The 23,049-nt window shown below is 40.1% G+C and overlaps 1 protein-coding gene across 10 annotated transcripts in view; it reads right to left on the bottom strand.

Moving 5' to 3' along the window:
- The window catches only part of LOC129739173 (disintegrin and metalloproteinase domain-containing protein unc-71), a 1,315,240-nt gene that overhangs the window by 910,521 nt on the left and 381,670 nt on the right, over window positions 1-23,049 (bottom strand). For all 10 annotated transcript variants that reach the window (XM_055730592.1, XM_055730589.1, XM_055730594.1 and 7 more), the window contains exon 2: window positions 3,165-4,396. In XM_055730592.1, coding sequence (XP_055586567.1) covers window positions 3,165-3,234 — 70 coding nt within the window. In that variant the 5' untranslated portion in view covers window positions 3,235-4,396. The remainder of the gene's footprint in view (window positions 1-3,164; window positions 4,397-23,049) is intronic.

Raw genomic sequence — 23,049 nt, 5'->3', positions numbered from 1 at the left:
CCGTCAGGAACTCTAGAGAGTCCCCGTCAGGAACTCTAGAGAGTCCCCGTCAGGAGCTCTAGAGAGTCCCCGTCAGGAACTCTAGAGAGTCCCCGTCAGGAACTCTAGAGAGTCCCCGTCAGGAACTCTAGAGAGTCCCCTCAGGAACTCTAGAGAGCCCCTCAGGAACTCTAGAGAGTCCCCTCAGGAACTCTAGAGAGTCCCCTCAGGAACTCTAGAGAGTCCCCTCAGGAACTCTAGAGAGTCCCCTCAGGAACTCTAGAGAGTCCCCTCAGGAACTCTTGAGAGTCACCTCAGGAACTCTAGAGAGTCCCCTCAGGAACTCTAGAGAGTCCCCTTAGGAACTTTAGAGAGTCCCCTCAGGAACTCTAGAGAGTCCCCTCAGGAACTCTAGAGAGTCCCCTCAGGAACTCTAGAGAGTGTCCCCTCAGGAACTCTAGAGAGTGTCCCCTCAGGAACTCTAGAGAGTGTCCCCTCAGGAACTCTAGAGAGTGTCCCCTCAGGAACTCTAGAGAGTCCCCTCAGGAACTCTAGAGAGTCCCCTCAGGAACTCTAGAGAGTCCCCTCAGGAACTCTAGAGAGTCCCCTCAGGAACTCTAGAGAGTCCCCTCAGGAACTCTAGAGAGTCCCCTCAGGAACTCTAGAGAGTCCCCTCAGGAACTCTAGAGAGTCCCCTCAGGAACTCTAGAGAGTCCCCTCACGAACTCTAGAGAGTCCCCTCAGGAACTCTAGACAGTCCCCTCACGAACTCTATAGAGTCCCCTCAGGAACTCTTGAGAGTCACCTCAGGAACTCTAGAGAGTCCCCTCAGGAACTCTAGAGAGTCCCCTTAGGAACTTTAGAGAGTCCCCTCAGGAACTCTAGAGAGTCCCCTCAGGAACTCTAGAGAGTCCCCTCAGGAACTCTAGAGAGTCCCCTCAGGAACTCTAGAGAGTGTCCCCTCAGGAACTCTAGAGAGTGTCCCCTCAGGAACTCTAGAGAGTGTCCCCTCAGGAACTCTAGAGAGTGTCCCCTCAGGAACTCTAGAGAGTGTCCCCTCAGGAACTCTAGAGAGTGTCCCCTCAGGAACTCTAGAGAGTGTCCCCTCAGGAACTCTAGAGAGTGTCCCCTCAGGAACTCTAGAGAGTGTCCCCTCAGGAACTCTAGAGAGTGTCCCCTCAGGAACTCTAGAGAGTGTTCCCTCAGGAACTCTAGAGAGTGTTCCTTCAGGAACTCTAGAGAGTGTCCCTTCAGGAACTCTAGAGAGTCCCCGTCAGGAACTCTAGAGAGTCCCCGTTAGGAACTCTAGAGAGTCCCCGTCAGGAACTCTAGAGAGTCCCCGTCAGGAACTCTAGAGAGTCCCCGTCAGGAACTCTAGAGAGTCCCCGTCAGGAACTCTAGAGAGTCCCCGTCAGGAACTCTAGAGAGTCCCCGTCAGGAACTCCAGAGAGTCCCCGTCAGGAACTCTAGAGAGTCCCCGTCAGGAACTCTAGAGAGTCCCCTCAGAAACTCTACAGAGTCCCCGTCAGGAACTCTAGAGAGTGTCCCCTCAGGAACTCTAGAGAGTGTCCCCTCAGGAACTCTAGAGAGTGTCCCCTCAGGAACTCTAGAGAGTGTCCCCTCAGGAACTCTAGAGAGTGTCCCCTCAGGAACTCTAGAGAGTGTCCCCTCAGGAACTCTAGACAGTCTCCTCAGGAACTTTAGAGAGTTCCCGTCAGGACCTCTAGAGAGTCCCCGTCAGGAACTCTAGAGAGTCCCCGTCAGGAACTCTAGAGAGTCCCCGTCAGGAACTCTAGAGAGTCCCCGTCAGGAACTCTAGAGAGTCCCCGTCAGGAACTCTAGAGAGTCCCCGTCAGGAACTCTAGAGAGTCCCCGTCAGGAGCTCTAGAGAGTCCCCGTCAGGATCTCTAGAGAGTCCCCGTCAGGAACTCTAGAGAGTCCCCGTCAGGAACTCTAGAGAGTCCCCGTCAGGAACTCTAGAGAGTCCCCGTCAGGAACTCTAGAGAGTTCCCTCAACTACTCTACATTAGAGAAAATTGTTAAAATTGATAAAACACACAATTTTGTGGAACATATGAAATACCTTTATCAACTAAGGAGATATATTACAAATAATCCAAAATACATTTAGCACTTTTCAGTAAGTTATATTCTAAAGGTCGAATTCGTATAATTTTTTGAGTAAGTTTTGTTGGGCTAAACTAGAAGAAGTCGATCAACCGATTTTAGACTGAGTAAACTATCAAGTGACTGTTCTTTTGAACTTCCGATTACTTGACGATGAAAGTTCAAATTTCCCTTAAAGCGTTTCGATGTGGAAAAAGCTATTTATAAAGTCGGTCTTTATTATACAGGGTGTTCAATAACAGGAATTTTATGAGAATGAAACGGTAAAGATACAAAGAGCTAGATGTTTGGCTAGAAGCCATCTATTGTCGAGATTGCGCAGCAGTAATTCGAGTATTAAAAAGCATGTTCCCCAAGTCTGAACTGATCGGTCTTATCAAATTTTTGTTGTAATACTCCAAATGGGCTTCAACATCGATGGATGCAAATTCTAGTTTTAACATTGCTTGTTGATTTTCGAGCAGCCAAAAAACATAATCGAGTGTCCAGTCTGTGTGGTTAAATTTGAAATCAAAAGTTTCAATAGTAACCTTAGGCATCTATAGAGAGCATCATTTACCAAAGTGATTTCCATGGCACATCACCTTTACTTCCAAACATAAGCGTGATATTTGTAGAGAGGCGGTGTACGGTCGATACCCGTAAAGCAGATCATCACATTAGCTGCCTGCACTTCTCTTCCTTTATCGACTTCACGGACTTGGCCGGCGTCGTTATTTGTTCATTTGAAAGAAGGGATCCTCAAAACTGTTCAGTGGGATTGCATTGGTTGTTCCCAGCAATCTCTTATTTGGTTCATTGTGCAATATTGATTATTTCAAACCTATCACGGGGTGCAAAAATTATGTTATTAATCAGATGGGGCCATTGGGGGACCGTAGTTGATAGCAAGCTCATGCTCAATATTTTGGGTAAATTGATGATTCATAAATATTCACAAAATATTAGAAGTAGTTCCTCTTACGAAAATGTTGTATAATAAAAGTGATCTATAACTATACAACGTTTTTTTTTTCAATTTTACAGTTCGTATTCAGGATAGAAAAATGAATTCTTACCTCCAGCCGACTCAGCGAGTGCCATGACGAGGGCTAGTATGGCTGCCCTAAGTGGGCTCAACGGTTTCATTGCTGCTAGAGTAGTAGTAGTGATCGATCAAGACGACGACGCTGACGACGATCTCGATCCTGCTGAAACCTGCAATCGTTTCTGCCGTAGGTTGTGGTTGATGCTGTTTTCGTAGTTCTCGATGTTCCCGTTGCTGCTGTTGTTGTTGCTCCGTTGACGACGGACGAATTCTGTTGCCGACAGTGCCCTACTCGCGACTGCCGTGATGCCATTCGAGAATTCGCGTAACTTAACAGAAGAGAAGCGAGTGGGATACGACGACGGATCTCAAAACTGTCACCGGTTAGTTAGACTTTCTAGCTTCGCTTAAGTGCACACGAACACATTGAGACATCGAATTAATTTTGTTATTCTAACTTTGATTGAGGCTAATGGAAATCTATGGCGATTGATAGAGACACGGATCATTGCGGACCTTTACTAAGCCTTTCCTTCAAAGTTTCCTTCTATTTCTACCCGACGATCGTCAAAGACGGTTCATTTTTCTACTCTTGATTTCTGAAGTGTGTTACCTAATTTCAAAACCTAGCTGAAACCTTTAAGAATAGATGTTTCCGCCTCCGGGTTTTCTACGAACTAATAGTTGTGGGACAATCCAGCCAAGCCAGCTGGTAACCAAACAAGTTAAACCCACAGGATTTTCCTTTACACCCAGTATCAGTCACCCCGAGTAGGATTAAACCGAAATCGTACGGACTCGACGACGACTGACTTTCGTCCTCTCCCGAAATCCCAAGGTACACTTAATTGTTATGCTTGCTGAGCTCAGCAGCTCATTGGAATCGTTCTTCTAAGATTTTTCACCTTTCCGTTTCCGCCCCACAGAACCACCAACCGATTGCTCTGCTAATCATGATCCAGGGCCAGGGATTGTGTGAATGGGTGTGCGGTCACATCCGGGTTCCTATTTCTTGGTCGGCAAAAGACTCAATGCTGCAACGAGCTTCCTGCTGTTGACTTTCGGAGGGAAAACTTTTTTCCGCTTCCATTAACTTTCCCATTCCAATGTGGCGAATTTATTCCTGGATTTGGACATTGCCGTTGTTGTCCTTGTTGATGTTGTTCCGTAGTGAACTCTCTCTGCTCTTTTGTTGTGTTTGTTAATTTACTCGAACATCGGAAGGAAATCGGGGGGTGTGGTTTTAATTCCGAACCAGCTTACCTGAAAAGGGGAAAAAGAGAAAGGTAAACATTAGGACACGAATCATTGAGCTAGATTACAAATTGAACGGATACAAGTAGTGGAAATTTCACTCGGGAAAAATAGATGGAATCCAGCTTGACATGAAAAGTATACAATGATATTCTTTAATACCATCTCTTCTGTATCAGTATTTGATCAACATTTTTAAAGGTAACCGATATTCAGTTATACTATTTATGAAATTGTGTTAACAGATTATCACCGCTGGTTAATGATTTTTAATTGAATGATTAAAGGCATTTTGGTGAAGTATTCATTCTAACAGGAAGAATTTCAAATTTATGAAATTTGAAACTCGCCACATGCAAGGGGCCAGTTTTTGGAATCAACTAGGTCAAGTTCAATAGAAAGAATACTTTAAAATAACTGCAGCATTTCAACACAGACATAATCTTTCAGCCAACAATCTATTCCAAACAAGGACTTGAATTCTTAGCTAAGATTCGCGAAATACTGGTGATTTATCGTGAGTACTTAATTTTAATGATGAGGATATACTTTGCCAAACCTGAATCGAAATAAGCTGATGATTCTCCCCTGAAGTCGGAAGCTGACGAACTTTATTGATAAGAAAGGCTGATCTTACGATTTTTGCCTGAATCGAATTTATTATTGCGCTGGCAACTTTTTTTTCGACTGAATCGACATCCTCGACTGGTAGCTCCTAAAGTTAACTTTATTTTACTTAGAATGAACCTAAGTTCCCGACTGCCGACTATGCCTTTACTGATCATCATCCCTTGACTGGCAACTTCGCTCTTACTGGATAGAAGTCGTCGACTGGCAACCCTGCCTTCACTGGACCGAAGTCACCGACTAGCAACCCTGTCTTTATTGGATCGAATTCCTCGACTGGCAATTTTGCCTTTACTGGACCGAAGTCCTTAACTGGACCAAAGTTCTCGACTGGCAATTTTGCATTTACTGCTCCGAAGTCCTTGACTAGCAACTTCGCCTTTACTGGACCGAAATCCTCTACTGGCAACTTTTCCTTCACTGGACAGAAGTTCTGGGCTGGCAATATTGTCTTTACTGGACTGAAGTCCTAAAATGGACCAAAGTCCTTGACTGGCAAATTTGTCATCACTGTACCGAAATCCTCTGCTGGCAACCTAGCCTCAACTGGACTGAAATCCTGAACTGGACCGAAGTCCTAATCTGAACAGAAGTCCTCGACTTTGCCTTTACTGGACCAAAAGCCTAGACTGGCAACTCTGCTTTTACTGGACCGAAGTTCTCGTCTGACAACTTTGCCTCTTCTGGACTGAAATCCTCTACTGGCAACTTAGCCTCTACTGGACAGAAGTCCTAAACTAGACCGAATTCCTAAAGTGGCAACTTTGCCTCTACTGGACCAAAGTCCTAAACTAGACTGAAGTCCTCAACTGGCAACTTTGCCTTTACTGGACCAAAGTTCTGAACTGGACCGAATTCTTCGACTGCAAATCAGCCATTACTGGTCCGATGTTCCAAACTAAAACGAAATCATCAAGAGGCAACTTTGCCTTCACTGGCGTTTCCGCCCTTCATGAAAACACGGAAATATTCATGGTTTTTTACTAACATGATAGGTGGTCCGAGAGCCAGTGTAAGTCGGGAAGCGAGAGAGAGAAACAGTCGATGTATTTCGACATATCGAGGGGCGTTCGAGTGTAAATGTCGATAAACACACTGAAATCAATTCAACGTAACAAATCAACCACTCACAGTATAAAGGGTTTTTGGGAACGAGAAATGTTTTTGATCGGTACTACACCGATCAGGAATTAGAAATTGTTTTCTGTTTGTAATATGTGCCCTTTATGTTTACTTGACACTGTTATCAATTTGTTCGAAAACACCAATATCTGTCCATGTACCCCAAAAAGAACAACAGTAACTCTCTCGCAACATTAAACATAACGAGAGAGTTCTCACATGAAAGTGTCCCTTTTAAATATAGGTAGAATAGATCGATTAGTTGGATTGAATGCACGGCATTTTACTTCGTTCCCAATAAAGTCAATAATTAAGTCCGACCTAGCGACTAGCCTCTCTAGTGCATCCGAAATCGAAATATGTGGTGGCAACATAAGTGCAATCAAATTGCGTGGTGGTAGTCCATATAACCAATCCAAAAGGTGCTTCGTATTTCAGGTGAGAGGGCATGAAAAAAAGTAAAAGAATTTGTGCGAACTAAATAACGATTGTGGAAGAACATTTGTTGATAATATTCCCGGAAACCGAACCAACGTGTTTCGGAGTTTAAGTTGCAATCTCACGCGCATTATCCAGTGCCAAAAAACTACCCATAGCTATTTATAAACTAAAAGATGATTTTATTTTCTGAGCTAGCCATGATCAGCTATTGTTAGCAAAACGATTTGTTCACAACGCGATAAGTGCACTATCTCGCTTTATCGTTTCTTTCCTGTCCTCTTCGCACAGTGAAACGCATTTCGAAAAGTTGCACGATGTCGGTTTCACGTATTCTACCATCATTAGCCATCAGCAGCAATGTAACCAAAACAAATGCCTAGCGAATTCAATCCGACGGCGAAACCGAAGGAACCACCAAAATTCTGACTTTGGAAGCCGTACTTCAGACCATAAACGAAAAATTTACCAAACCTTTGAACGTATTGACTCAATCAATGCACGAATCATTTCAATCGCAACGGAGAAGCTTTAGGTGCATTAGTTACGAAGGTCGAAGAAATCTCTATTGAATTAGGTGGTATTGTGAACAGAAACGAGCTTATTGCAAGTGGGATTCCGTTTCTTCCAAATGAAAACCTCGCAGAATATTTTGCCGCAATGTGCCGCAATTCAAAATCAGAGTCTGATTTTGATTCAGTTTGCCACTCGGAATAATCGAGATTATTTCTTCAGTGCCTATCTCCGAAAACGTGACCTGCAGCTCTCCCTTCTTGGTTTTCACTCTGACCCACGATAGGGAAATTCACCTGTTGACGATCGCTGATGGAACTAGCAATCGCTAGTGTAGAGTGTAGCTATGTAAGTACTTTACTGAAGCAATGAATAAAAAATTGACTTTATAATAAAAAAATAAAGGATTGACTCTGAATTGGCTGAAGCTTTTTCAGCAGGTTATGGACCTAGTTACGTCAGTAAAAAACGAGCTAGTGAGAGGGGTACTCTCAATACTTGCGGTTAGCAAGTTTACCAGTGACCAGCGCAGAAAAGCCAGCCAGCGCAATGTGCAAGACTAGAACGGTGGTTTCGTTAGAGGTTGAGTCCGGGGAGGTTCACGGATCGAGTGGGTTACTCTCGATCATACTGATCATACCCACGGGTAGAGAGGCTCTTGACGCCGGGCGAGCCTCTCGAGTCGGTGTAGGATGTCGTCACCGTCGGGAAACATCCGAGTCGTAGCGTTCCAAGTCCCGAATGTGTGCCGTGACAGGCGCGAGTTTAGGATAAGCTGCTCTCGATTTGGCACACAACGGGCAGGAAAATCCGCGGGCCAAAAATCCTAGGGTTGCCAACCAAGGGGGATAAAGAAGACCGGACAATGGTCGGAGTAGACTGACCCCATCGACGGGGGGCTGTCGAGTAGAGTGCGTCCGACCCCACGGTTTGAAGTTACAAAGATAAGACAATACCTTCTGCGTAGCGGATGCCGTGGGTGCGCCGCGTTCGTGAGTAGGATGCTCCACCTTCGGGGAGTATCTGAGTAGAACGGTTCTCAACGACAGAAGCTGCGGGGATAAGACATGACCTTCTTCGCAGTGGAAATCGTTGGGAAAGGGTTATTCCACGTTCGGGGAATACCCACGGGTAGAGTGGCTCTCGACGCCGGGCGAGCCATTCGAGTCGGTGTAGGATGACGTCTTCGTCGGGAATCATCTGAGTCGTTGCGTTAAATCCCGCGCGTGTGCCGTGACAGGCGCGAGTCTAGAATAAGCTGCTCTCGATCAGGCACACGACGGGCAAGGTGGCAAACCTCGAACCCTGAAGATAAGAGGTCGGTCATCGAGTCGTTAGAGGAGAGGTCAGGCTTCAAATCTTCAGGCAGAGAGGTTTGCGTGGTAAACCCCGAGTCTTTATGATAAGGGGTCGGGTCTCGAGTCGTAAGAGGAGGGACCAGGCCCCTTACCAACAAGAGGAGGGGTACAAGTGGTCACCTCGAGTCATTACGAGGAGAGGTCAGATTTCAAGTCGTTAGAGGAGAGATCGGGCCTTGAATCGTGCAGAGGAGAGATAAACCTCGAGTCGATGCGAGGAGGGGTCGGATCTCAAGTCGTTAGAGGAGAGATCAGGCCCCAAGTCGCGAAGAGGAGAGGTTTGTGTGGGAATCTCGAGTCATTGCGAGGAGATGTCGGTTCTCAAGTCGTTAGAGGAGAGTTCAGGCGTCGAGTCGTAAGGATGAGAGGTTTTTCTGAAAGTGGTCTCGTTAATGAGTATTGCCTTGGAGCGCACTAGCGCGAATAGACCTCCCACTATTGAAGCATAGTATACTAAACAGTTCGAGGTGGGAACCAGGTCTGTGGCCCCAGGTGGAGTTTAAGGAGTAGGGGGTATACACGGAGTACATCATGAGTCTTCCCATTGTACCCATGGACCCAGAGTAGCAAACTGGCGGGACGCGGTGGCTCGCCGTGCCTTGGAATACAATCCGTAAACCGGGATTTAACACCTGTGGTTACCAACTAAAAAAAAACTCTCGAAGCCGTCACGTCCGACGTCCGGAAGGAAACCCAGTCTAGCTGCTGGTTTAGCCAGGAGCGGAGATAAGATGCAGCTGATTACCAAGAGGGTTATTCTCGTGGTGTGGAGTTACGCTGCGGTCAGCATGCGTGAGCTCGCATTCAACTGCTGGAAGGGCATTCTGGCACGTTGGAGAAGGTTGTTCGAGCGACGGTCTGCTGCCAGCTTTACCTAATTGCCGACTCCAGAGCCAAACGGAATGACGACTACTGTGGATCGACTTTGGGAGGAAAAGCTCAGAGTTCATCTTGCGATATTCAGCTACACCGCAGTTCACATGATTTACTTGATTTTTCATTTCAGGCATTTGACACTATTCTACATGACAAACTCTGTTACGAGCTTAGCACGCAGTTTAATTATTCTAATTCGACTGTAACTCTCATGGCATCCTACTTGGAAGGTGTCGTGACCTCTGCTTTTTTTAAGTTTCATTTTAACACTTTTCACTATTCACATTAACCCGACCGTTCGATTTAAGATTGGTTAATAGACTGAATTGCCATCTCGTGATCTCTTTTGCTCATGAAGTTTGATCTATTCATTCCTCTCTTTTTTTCTCAAACGAATTCATAAATTCATCAGAAAGGCAGAGAAAGTTCGCTTTATTGTCTCTTTTCTTTGTCTCAAAAGTGCTTACACTGATAAAATGTCAATGGTATATGATTATTAAGGTTGCCAGAATTTTTTCCACTCCCATCCGGGCCTAGCAATTCCGGGCATTTTTTCAAAAAAACCTGGCAAAATCCGGGCATGAATTTCAATTTTTCAAATCCAAAAACCGGGCAATAACCGGGCAAAATTTAGGTGTTATTATATATAACAGCAAAGGACAAATGCAAAAAAAATTAAATTAATATTTTATTAATGTAATTCCAGACTTCCAAAAACTTTTTGGAACACTTAAATATTTAAAGGTTTATAAAAGTAAATCAGCGAAATTATTTGAAACAACCGTTGAAAATGTCCATACCGTTAATCGATTTTGCTGAAACTTACTCAAAAACTTTGATTTTTTTTTTGGGTTTTTTGGAAAAATTGTGAAAAAATCCGGGCAATATCCGGACTTTTTTCACGATATCCGGGCAACCGGGCCGGACCGGACTTTCTCGAAATTTTGCATCAAATATCCGGGCAAACCCGGATAAAACCGGGCAATCTGGCAAGCTTATGATTATTGAATAATAGAGGAATCAAATTTATGTTTTATTATTATATACTATGGATCTCTACAGAAGGATGATCTCAAACGGTTTTCTGTGGATATCAGTAGTCAAGATACGACGCTTCTTTGTTACTGTCATGTGAACGACCTACGTGTGTTCTTAAACATTGCTCAATCCAGCTCTCCGCTGACGATGTTCAGCTGCATATTGGCCGTTCAGGTCCTTGCGGGCGTTTGATCATCTCCATGGTCAACGAAGATCTGAAATATATCGATTAGAACCAACTTCTTGCCAATCCTCCAAAAAGTAAAGCGCTTTTTCTCAACGAAAGACGACGAGACGTGACCCAGTAGAAGCCATCACTATAGGTGATCAGGTTATCAACTGGACGGAAAGTGCACAGAATCTTTGTTTAGTGTTCCAACCCGATCTTCAGTGGGACAAGTTTATCAACCAACAATGTGGTAAGGTGTACGCAAGACTTCGTTTATTGCGAAGCAGCGCTATATTGGCTCCTCGTAACACCCGATTGAATCTGTTTAAAGCGTTAATCCTACACCAGTTCCTGTTTGGCAATCTTTTACATATGAACCCAAGTGCCACAAGTTTCAACAGGCTTCGTGTGGCTTTCAACTGCAACGTATGCTTCGTCTATGACTTGGATAGTTTCGCACATGTTAGTCACCTTCAAAAAACCTTTGGACAACCTGTACGCCCATCGTTCTTGTTTATTTATACCCAAGCTTATTACAACAGGAAACCCGTCAACACTTTCCAACAAGCTACTGTCATCACGAGGGCAACGTTTGCAGAACCTGATCATTAGACTGAGTCGATTTGGGGTCATTTGAATTACTCAAACTCTGGGGTCTTAAAAGCTTCTTTTTGGTCCAAAACTCATCCATGATTTTTTGCAGAATTTTAAGTAACGTTTACATGAGTAAATTTGAACTTTTAGGTTTGTATGGGAAAATTGAATATTTTGTACTGAAAAATCAACATCATGTTTGTTTCCTCTGTGGAACCAAGCCTGCTAATGGTTTTTGTGCCAATTTATAAATTCCTTCAAGAAAATTTTCCACTGAACAACTTTGTCGAATATCATAACTTCGTATCTTTTTAGACAAAAAAGTTATTAGCTGTTTAACAGATGTATGTCTTTTTGGATTGATAAACCATGAATTCAATTGACACCACTGCTTGTGCCCCACGAAGTATGGCATGAAAAGTGGTCTTGCAATACTTCGCTAGGCACCCAGCAGTGGTGTCAATTGAATTTCTTGTTGAATTTCTGCTTTGGAACCGTAATTAATTTAATTTGTATTCGGATTAAATAAGATAAGTTTGAAAGTTAAACTGGTAGGATGATAAAATGTATAAAATCATGTAAACCAAATTACCCCGATAGTGGCAATTTTAAAAAGGTTAACCTGTACGCCACGAGACAAATAAATCAACAACAACAACAACACCAATAATAACAGTGTTGACGAAAAAACTTCTATGAATTGTAACGCCTTTGCTCTGCACCAGCTACTTATGCATGAGAAACTAAGAAACAGAATTTTCATGTGGTTTGAGAGTGTGTTTATACACTCACCCTTCAAACGAGCAAAAACGTAACAATTCATGGGCCTACTGAGCTATACTTTTGGGAAGATAGTTCTAGCGATGTTGCCTTTTTTTTCTAGATTCTTTCTGTGGTAAGTTTCTTTTTTCATCAATATATTGCCACCTATAATGCTTTCTTCTATTGGCGCACAAATGCCTGGCTATCCACTTTATTTTCATATTTTTTCGAGTCACTTGATGGACTTAATATTTGCCTAATTTTATTGATCAGGGATTGTTCAAATATAACGTAACACAATTTTTGATAATTTTCAACTCTCTTTTCCCTCTACGTAACACATTCTTATCAGATTTTCTATCCAAAGTTCACAAAGCGTAACAAGCTACTACACCCTCCCCCCTCAACGTGTTACGTAAAATTTGAATGGACTCTCAGTATTATTGTATGTATTGCTCCTACAGAGAAAAGTTGGATTTTTGCAACTCTTCCGAAAGAAGAAGAAAAACTACCGCAAGACGTCAAAGCTGTTGCACTGAAACAAACAATTCAGATTATATTTATGAGTTTTTGCGGGCAAAAAAAACCATTGTTTAAAAGTCAATTATGAATGATGCAGTGACATTTAAATCCGTTTTCAATGCATTTTACCAATTCTTAAATGATTTTTCACATTTATTTAGAAAAGAAATATATCGAATCATTGATTTGAAAAACAAAACGGGAACCAATCTATTTCTTTATTTATAAAAATTATAGTATGGGAGAGTGGGGAATGATGGGCCACTTTTTTTCGTTGCTCCATAACTTCTTTATTATAAAAGATAAAATGAAAATAAAAAATGGTATGGTTTTCTACATTTTCAAGGTATCAAAGGGTATTTTTTCAGAATTTTTAAAAAGTTATTTTCCCCAAATTCTGACTGTTTGAAAAAAAGCAATATTTTTTGGATTTTGAAAAATGGTGGGGAATCGTGGGCCACCAAATCCAAATCGACCAAATAACATGCAAAGTTTATGAGTTGACCCAAAACTGTGATTTGATAATTCATTTCGTTATTTTTAAGCAATTTCAGAAGATGAAATAAAAAAGAGAGTTGTGAATGTTCGCATAGATTCCAAAACCTGGCTCGCGAACGTTTTGGCAAAATTTCTCATATAGGATGGACAAAATATTTTTCATAACTCTTCATTTGGCATAAGAAAACTTTGCAGATAGGAAAAACGTATTTTAAGTTCTGAATGTGTAGAAAAACATAAAAATATAGGTGATTCAAGATGTGTGGCCCACGATTCCCCACAAGCTATGATTTGCCAATTGGTTGCGTTTGGGTGACTTATTGATGTTTCATCATAAATTCCTTTTCAACGTAAAAGATCATGACAAAACTGAGGTCATAAGCATATGAGCAGATTTTTGTTATGCACTTTAGGTTCCCCATCGATGAAATTAGCGGGTGTTTTTTTAATTATGTAAGTAAATTTTTCTAACTTTTTTTAGCTTGATAAATAAAAGAAGCATATGATGCGTATTTCAGTCAACAACATATAGGAATATATGCTCACGCAAAGCGACGACGATGACAGTTGGTTTGAGATTTTTATCTCAACACACATCTCAGATATTAAAAGTGGCCCACGTTTCCCCATGGTCCACGATACCCCACTCTCCCCTACTAAGGGATTTATTTTCTAACTTTAAAGCGGATGGTATAATAAGAGTGACACGTCAAGAAACGTGACGGAACAAGCATCACATCAAAATCACATAAAAAAAAATCAAATTCCATTAATTTGCAGTAGAAAAGTTGACTTCAGCCTTATATATTTACCATTCCGTAACAAATTGAGTTATAAAAATATTAACTCTTATAGTTGAAGAACAAAATATATTTCAAAAACTACTCTTTAACAATTAACATGAAATGTTTTTTTTTATTACCTATTTTCGTGATAAAACAACTGAAACAACCACTGATTTAAAAAAATAGATGCCTAAACCAACCCAAAACATTTTTCAGATTTTTTTTCAATATCTTTTATTTAAAGAAAACCATTGATATTTTAGAAACATTTATTTAATTAAACAAACAATTTGAAAACATTTGGCTACTTAATTTCTACCGAACAACATACAACGGAAGTAAAAAATATAAAAATAATAAAATGGGATCAAATGTGATCAACATTTGTTCAATCGGGATTTTCATTGACTACTTCTAATGAAAATGAATTTTCCGATGGAGCAATCGTTGTTGTTGTTGGAATTGTTGAACGATCCACTTCCGCTCTGTTTCGGAAAATTTTAAAAAGATTTTTTCCCTGTTGCATCTGTTAACCGTTCCGTTGAGTTCAAACTTGCTAACCCAATTTCCGATTGTTGTTGTTGTAAATTTTGGCAAGCTCTACTTTTTCCAGTCCCAAAAAATAGTACCCAAACAAACAATGGGCCATTGTATTAGGAGACGCATGCTTATTTCCATTTCTGCTCTCAAAAGCGCCATACATGAAAGCGATTTTGATTTTTAATTTGCAAAATCATATTTCTCTTCTACCTACCTTTTTATTCGCATATGCTACTCTTTATCAAAGGACAACAAAAAACACCACCATAAAAAATGCCTCAGATATAAGATGATTATTTTCTTCAGTGTTACTCGGTTACACTGACAAAAATGCAGCCCATCAATCGAGCTGTCAAATTACGGTTGTCAAATTTCGGGTCTAACTACCGTTGCGTGAATCCAATTTTTCTCTGAATACGCAATAATACCTGAAGAAGACACTGATTCCAAATTTATTCAAATAATTCAATTGTAGTGCGCTTCAAATGCGTTGGAATCCTTTTGAATAATTAATTTACACGGCAATCACTGCCTCGGAATAATTCTCATAATTCAATATGAAAACTATACAAATAGAAAAAAATAAATAGGTAGCACAAAAGGAATTCAAGGAAAATTTGCAAAATATGCATCAGGCTCTGAATAAATGAAATGCAAACAATTCCGCTCCATTCGCAGAATTTGCAAGTCTCCATTATCATCTAGTTCTTGCTGCTGCTATTGCTGTTGCTGGTACTTCTCCTATAGAGTCGTTGTAGTTTTTCGAGCATTATGAGAGCCCCGAGTAGTGCTGTTCCGCAAATATGCTACTAACAGCAGCAGCAATGTTGGACAATGAGAAAATAGGCTGCTGATGGATTCCCGTCCGTCAGTCCGTCCTGGCTGTGGCTCCTTCTTCTTCAAACCCCGAACACCACCCACGCGCCCCTGCGCTCTGCTCCCAGCTTTGGTTCATTCAACCGAAACAAATTCCCTGCTATTATTTCAAATTTTAAAAGAAACAAAATGGTGCAAAAAAGCAAAGTGAGGATTTTCCTCCCCAGTCTTTCCCACTGAAGCGAACGCAAGCATACACCTGCCTGAAAAGAGTTGATTGAAGGTTTTACAGATGGAGTGAGGATGGGAGGGCAATTTGGGACACTGTGACTGACTGGAGGAGTCCTCATCATTTCATCCTTCTGACACAGTGACATTTTGCTTGGAGCAGCTGCTCTAAATTTCCATTTCTGTTACCACATTTATTCATAGTCTTATTGGGGAAAAAGGGAATAGGAACTAAATAGTTTCAATCAATGGAATACTTTAAAATCAGGCATTTTTTTTTCTTAACTTTACTTAACTGTTTACTGTTTTAAATTACACAAAACTGTTAATAAAAAAATAACTTTAGAACTTCAAAAAAGTATAATAGTCCAAACTATTCCAAGTTACCACTTTTTTTCGGCTCCTTGAACTCCATCCTTCATTATGCGATTGGAACAAGGACACAACGGAATCCTTATGAATGATAACAAGAATGGGACGTCATCATCAGCGCTGACGTGCAGACGTGACGTCATTCTGCTGGCTGCAGACTGCCAGTCTGAGGTGGAAGCTTCCCTGAACCTACCGCTCTTTCTGGGTCACTTGAAGAAGTTCGAAGCAAGATGTCAAGAAGTTGTGTTTTTTATAAATATTTTTTTTTCTTTTTAGTATAATAAATTAAAGAGTACAGCCTTTCTTTATCTCACACGTTAGACGTGAGACGCGAAATGTGAGGCATAACACGACAACACTTAAAATGTGTTGGGGTGGTCGTTTAGCCTAATGACGAACGTGTTTAACTTGCAAGGCGGACGTCCAGGGTTCAAATCCCACAACCCTAAATCTAGGTTAAGGAAATTTTGAGAGTCTTTGGACGTAAAATAAACACACCACCAGAAAACAACGGAATGTAACAAAGTAACCGAAATAAAGTCGATAAGGTAGTTTAGAGTCGTGCTAAACATACCATCGGCGAGTAGAAATAGATGATGAAGAAGAAAATGGGTTACTTGAGCTGTTTCGCATGAATTTTTATGTCGATCGATGAGTGATTCCCTTTGCAGTTTTCACAGAACTTGGATATATCAATGGCGTATTGGCATATTTATGACTGCGAATAATAATTCTGTGCTTTTAAACTTTTCATGATTAGTCTAACAGCTTTTTTTGTGATGATGGTTACTTCAGGACATACCTTCGTTCGTTCGTTACATCGTACCACAAACTTTCTGCTGTTTAGCATAGGGTGGCGGCAGATTTCGATTGGCGTGTCATGAAGTAATACTGTCAGGCATGGCCGTAGGAACGGGGGGGGGGGGGGGGGGGTTTGGAGGTTAAACCCCCCCATGAAGGTCTAAAAATACCAAGTGATTTTAAGATAAAATTAGAAATTTCTAATCAAATTTTGAAAAACAACTACAATTTTTCAAGAGTAGCAACAGTGTAAGGATCTCGACTCCAAAACCTTGAAATCTCATTCCAGTACAACAGTTTTTAAAAAAATTTCTCACTTGTTAATAGTAATTGAGTCCTAAATATTGAATCCCAATAATATTAGACTAAGCTTAAAAGAGTCCTTAGAAATATGTATCTTGCGTCCAAATCATGATTTCAAAGTAGTCGATGATTCCTTTGAATGCAGCCACAGTGGTTTTTGAAAGACCCAAATCATGTTTTTTAACAAATTTAGTCAAAGTTAACATAAACGATGTTTTGGAAGCCTTTAATATGATTCTGAATCAGCAGACGTGTTTCGAAAAATTTAAAAACAGTTTTCTATGTGTTTTTCTTCTTGATTTCTATGGAATGGTTCCAAAACTTGCCTGCATATTGGCCGGATTTAAGGGAAAATTTTGATACAATCTGCCCTAGTTTTGCAAGAATTAAGGATAAAATTGCCTGGATTTGCCCAGCCCGGATACTTGCGGAAAAATATCAAGAAAGTCTCCAGTTTATTGTTATTTATTTTCATTTCGGATGATCATTGCTATATAACACTGCTTGGAACCTTAGTGTTCCATTCCAATCTAAAATATGATTAATTTTTCAAATTCAAAGCTCTTGATTTCGGAATATGAAAAGAAAATATTTAAAACTCGAACCATATTTAAGTTTTGGATCTGAAATTTATTTACTCAGTTTATATGCAGAGTTGAAACATTAGAAAGTTTCATGAGACCAGAAATGAAAAAATGTGAAACAATTTCATCATTCAATTCACAATTTTATTGAAATTCACAAGTTCAATTAGAAAAGAAAGAAAAATAATCATATAGAAAACCATAAGCTCAGAATCAAATAAAAGATTTCTGGTTGAAGGGTTCTGATAATAATTTCGCTTTTTGGTTTCAAATTCATAGGATTTCTTAGGTGGAATTTAGATTCAGGTTTTGAGTTTGGGTTGCAAAATTGCAAAATGCGAAATTCAGACTTAGATTTTAAATCCAAGAGTGTATTCAGATTGAGCTGAAATTTATATTTTACTAGCTGACCCGTTGTGCTTTGCTACACCTTCCGAAAATAAGTGTAATTTGTAAAAATTTATTCAAATTTAGATTTTAGAGAGCATTTGGGGTATTTTTTGGAGTTGAAAAAATATGGTATAGAAATTTGAAAAAAAAACGATGAAAAGGATTTTTAATAACCTTTTTCAAACAGCTTTTTTCACCATCCTCGCCTACGAAGCAGTTTGAATATCTATCCTTTTCGCGCCAAAATTAGGTTGAAAAAATGTTTTGCCACATTCAAAACCCGTGGACATAAGACATTATAGCTAGTAGTTTTCCAAAACAGCACTTATCATGGTAATGAAAAATATTTCAAATCAGTTATGTATTAAATACAGTGCAAATTTCTTTTTTTTAATAAATTTACTACGGCAAAAAATATAAATATTCAAAAAAATATCAGTTGCAGAAAGTCAAATATTCAAAAATGATGGCAAAAACAAATTTTTAAGCTTACATTTATCCCGTATATTTGGGCAAGTGTCAATGCAAAGCTTATTTACAGATGCGTCAGAGTAATGGCCTTAAAATGGATTTAATACGTATTCCTGTTTTCTGTTCTATCAAGTTTCAGTGATATTGTAGTATTCCTGCAGTATAAATTTATGTTTTACTACACTTTTAACAAATGCCGTTCAAAGGGAATGACAAAGGTCATTTACAAAGACATTTAAGATTTTTCAATATCCGCTTCAGTTTCAACATTCAGAATACTCCTTCTGGTCTTCCCAACATATTGAATCATTTTGAAGATGAATTTCTTAAAAGTTCGACGTTTGTCCTTGCCCCACCGTATAAGTTGACAGGAGGGAATATTGTTTTTAACACTTTAAGGGTATACTAAAAATTTCTCATCAAAATTTTGCGTCCAGTTAAATATCAGTTCTAAATTCTCGCTTTTCAAAAACGAAGCGAATCAAAAGTCTCTTTTATGCAGCCATGTAACACAAAAACACTTTTCATGTAAAGTACGTACTTTAATTGATATGTTATAAAAAAGTACAATGGTTTGTTCAGAATTACTTAAAATAAAAAGCTCCCAGTTTCATTTCTAAATTCGTTTCAGTTGTGTTTTGGGCCGAAGTAACAATTTCTAGGAAAAAACATAATTTTTATTTTTTTTAACAGAAAAAGTTTTGAATATGTTCTAATGTCTTGAATGAAAAGTCGAATGCTACCTACATTAACACGAACTAAATATGGAAGTATTTTTGCGAACCTTTCAATTGGTTATGATTCGATTGATAAAATACCAATCCGTGTCACATCTAGGCGTCATTTATTACCAAGTGCAATTAAGCAAGAAAAAAACACATCTAGGTTGCATATCGCCCCCACGTGCATAAGAAACATAGGTACTTGGTTTAGGCGCCTGATTGTTAAATTTTTCCATCGATCAATGAATAGTATGCTTTAGTTACTATCCGATCCCCTTGCGACAACGTTTGCTTGACCATAGAGACGAAAAACAAACCCCTCAAATAAAAGAAAATCTCTAAAAATGGATGACATGACTTTTCAATTTCAGATTTTGGCAAAAAAAATGTATAGGTATGTTTTATTCGATCGACAAAATGTCAATCTGGGTCTCATCTAGGCGTCATTTATAACCATGTGCTGTACTAATGAGCTAGGAATCAAGTAGAAAAAAATCACATCAAGGCTTCATATCGCCACCCCTTGCATTGAAAATATTCTTGGTTGAGAAATACGCGCCAAAATATTCCCACTGATCAGTATGCTATGCCTGGGTTACTATCCTTTTGCGACGTTGGCTCGACGCCTCGACCTTGGAGACGAAAAACAAACCGCCCAAAGGAAGAAAAAATCTCGAGAAAATGGATGTCATGACTTTAATTTGTTTCGAAAAACTACAAACTTTGTATGGAAGCCCTCCCTCCCTTAAGTCGGATGGAGTTTTGACTATTACAGAAACCATCCCCGGCCTCAAAAACCCTTAGATTCCAATTTTGACGATGATCTGTTCAGTACTTTCCGAGTCTATAGGGAACAGACAGACAGACAAACATTCATTTTTATATATATAGATAATCATTATTAAAATATCAATGATTAAATTTCATTAAGGATTCAAATTGAAGAAGGTTTCTTGATTCAGAATTAAAACTTTAAATTCAATCAAAGTCAGCTTAGAAACACAAATCTGATGAAAATCACAGCTATAATATTCAGCTGAAAATATTATTTTTCATTATTTACATATATTGCGGATTTTGTCAAATCAAAGGTTTAACAAAAATCTTAAATGTCAATCGAGTTTACAAGAGTAGAAAATGAACCTTATTTTAACCGTAAACCCAATTCTTAACTTTTATTTCTGAATATTTGATACATTTTAATCCATGCTTAAAATGGTAATGCTTGTGGTTCAAAAGAATTAGCTTGCTTATGTAGAGAGTAAAAAAAGTTTTTTTTGTCTTAATGAAGCGTGTTGTTTCAATCAGAGTCGTTTCTACATCATTGTACCACTCACGACTTTTACCAACGATGCAGTCAGTCTATGCAGGTCTGCGCATCAGTCATAGGAAAACTTACTTGGAACAACTGTGTTCGAACTCACGGACATCAGCTGAGGAGGCAAGTTATTTACCAACTGAGCTATTTCACAAATCCAGTTTAAAAAAAATGCTCTGTCAAGCAAATTATCTGAAAGCCCCTGCCCTATGGCAATAGTTAATTATGCAACATGTTGCAAAATGTGGATTTTTTTCAGAGTCGTAAACTCATCCATCAATTCTAGGAGGTTAACTACACACCAGTTCACTGCTGTATCGAGGTATTGTTGTAGTTCGTGGCGATCTGTTAGGCTGTTTATGGTCAGAAATATTTTCAGATCATCCGCATACAGGTGAGTACCCACATCCAAGATTGAAGCACGTATAAAACGATAAGTTTATTTCATGATTTGGCGCCTTCTGTATGGTTTTGCTTATAAAACTCTTATAAACTGAAAGCCTTGTTCGTCTCTTTTCTATGTGTACTTAATAAGGACAGAAAACATTTACATGACCTGAAAATTATATGGCTTAAATTTTGATAACGCTCGAGGAAAGTCCTTTGAACATATTTATAAGGAAAAGCACCCCGTATCTTTTGCTTTAAAATACCCTTTTCGCACTTAATCCACCCATTGTTCGTCAGTGATAATCTATACATTCATATCTGTCATGTCTGCGGTGGTTCGATCCATCGAACCAAATCCACTTCCGCGCGAAACCATAAACCCAAAGCTCACTTCCGCCAGTCGCCTCGCGCATACCAACCTTTGCTTGGACTGGATCCAATGGGCCGCGGAAATCCCGGGTTCCAGAAGAGAATCAAAGGAAGGAGGGAAACCGAAATTCGCCGAGACACGGAATACCGGCTGTCCCGGTGGCAATAATTGGAGGAGGATCCACGCGCTCGTGGGAAGGAGCAGACGAAAAAAACGTGCGACACCCGACCCGCATAAAAATGGTTTATTAACGAGTTGTTTAATTTATACCTTTCATCACCATTCCCGGAAAACTATTCGGTGGGTTGTTGTTCCGTTCCGTTGTGTGGTTGGTGATGGAAGGAACTCCGTTGGGGATTTCTGGTAACATTCGGAGGGGAACCGGAAGTCGCTGCTGCTGTTGTAGGTGTGGGGGGATTTGATGTCGCGGTGGGTTGCGGTGATCGTGTGAACAACAATTTATCCCTGGTGGAATGTGTTCGGTAAGTGTGTGCCTTAAAGATTTTTCCGTGTTCAGTACATTGTCGGTGGGGGTGAACGTGAACCACCGAATGACTGAATTGGGTGGGTGGAGTTCGCGCGGAGTGTTGATTTATAATGCAACTTGGGTGCAATATGATGAAGTTCGATTCGAGGGTGGTTCGGAATCGACTGAACGCTCCGAAATAAAGGAAGAAAAAAAAACACCAAAAGAATATATGAGAATTTCTGACCACACTACTCCGGAAGCAGTTCGTTTGGCTGCTGCCGGTGAATGATTGTCCGAGGGTGGAAGGGGGTGTTTGCTTTTTATGAGTGTAACGTGGCGTGAATGAGCCGGCTGAGATACACGTAGGAAAACATGAGCCGGTTTTTTTCTCTCGTACTTGCAGTGGAAATCATGTTTCATACAGCTGCTAGCTGACCGACACACGAACGGACGCTTGAATGGATGGGAAAACGCAATATTGGTTTATTGTTGTTATTTATGATGATCTTGATACTCTCGAGCGCGGTGACCTACAATGGAAGAGAACTTTAAAAGAAAGTTCAATTTATTTGAAAATGAAATACTGGAATTATTCGATCTACTTTTAAGAAATGATTTTCCTCAAAACTTAAATCAAAATAATTAACAAAAAAAGAACAAAACTACCTCCTGTGCAGCAAGCTCCGTTAGATAAATTTACGACTCGTGCTGAAGAAAAAAAAAACAAATAATAGCAACTTGCTGCATCAACAACTATTCAGGAAATTCCGCCCTGAAGTTGTTGTTTGGTTTCATAAAGGCCTGCTTCTTCAATTAAAAAATCCTATTTAATACACTTTACAGTGGATTGGAGCCTTTCTTAAAGCCTGTAAATTATACTTCGATACACATGACACAAAATAATAACAAATGATAGAATTTACAGATTATAATTTTCATATGAATAACATAAAGTCTGTTTCACATAGAATCTGGTCGCATCTTTTCATTTACTGCAGCGCCCCTAGTTGTCACATTGCAAATCTATTGACAGTGTTTTGATCCGGATGGTTTGTTTACTTAGTGGTGAAAATTTCATCAAGATTGAAGCAGTCAGTCAAAAATTATCGACGATGGAACGCGAAACGCGAGAGAAAATTCTGCACAGTCACGTAGAGAAACCGACGTTGTCAGGGGGAAAGATCGCGAAATTCCTGAAATATCCAAAATCGACTGTGAATTCGGTGCTGCAACGTTACCGGGAGAGCCTTACGGTGGATCGAGAAAACCAAACCAGGCGTAAAAGTGGAGCATATGACCGGAAGCTGCGAGCAAAGGTAATTTGATCAGTTCACATTAATTCTGGAATCTCCTTGCGTGGTTTGGCGAAAAAGTTCAAGACGAACCACAGTACAGCTCGACGAATTTGTTTGCGAGAAGGCTTGCGGTCGTATCATGCAAGCAAACACCCCAACAGGACGCTGAAACAAAACATGGTTGCCAAAACCAGGGCAAGGAAGTTGTACGAGAAAGTGTTGACCAAGTACAACGGATGCATTTTGATGGACGACGAAACTTACGTCAAAATGGATTTTGGACAAATACCC

Source organism: Uranotaenia lowii, chromosome 1 (genome assembly GCF_029784155.1).
Source record: "Uranotaenia lowii strain MFRU-FL chromosome 1, ASM2978415v1, whole genome shotgun sequence".
Classification (NCBI taxonomy): domain Eukaryota; kingdom Metazoa; phylum Arthropoda; class Insecta; order Diptera; family Culicidae; genus Uranotaenia; species Uranotaenia lowii.
Note: the sequence above shows the minus strand (reverse complement) of the source record. Positions and strands in the feature narration are given on the sequence as shown.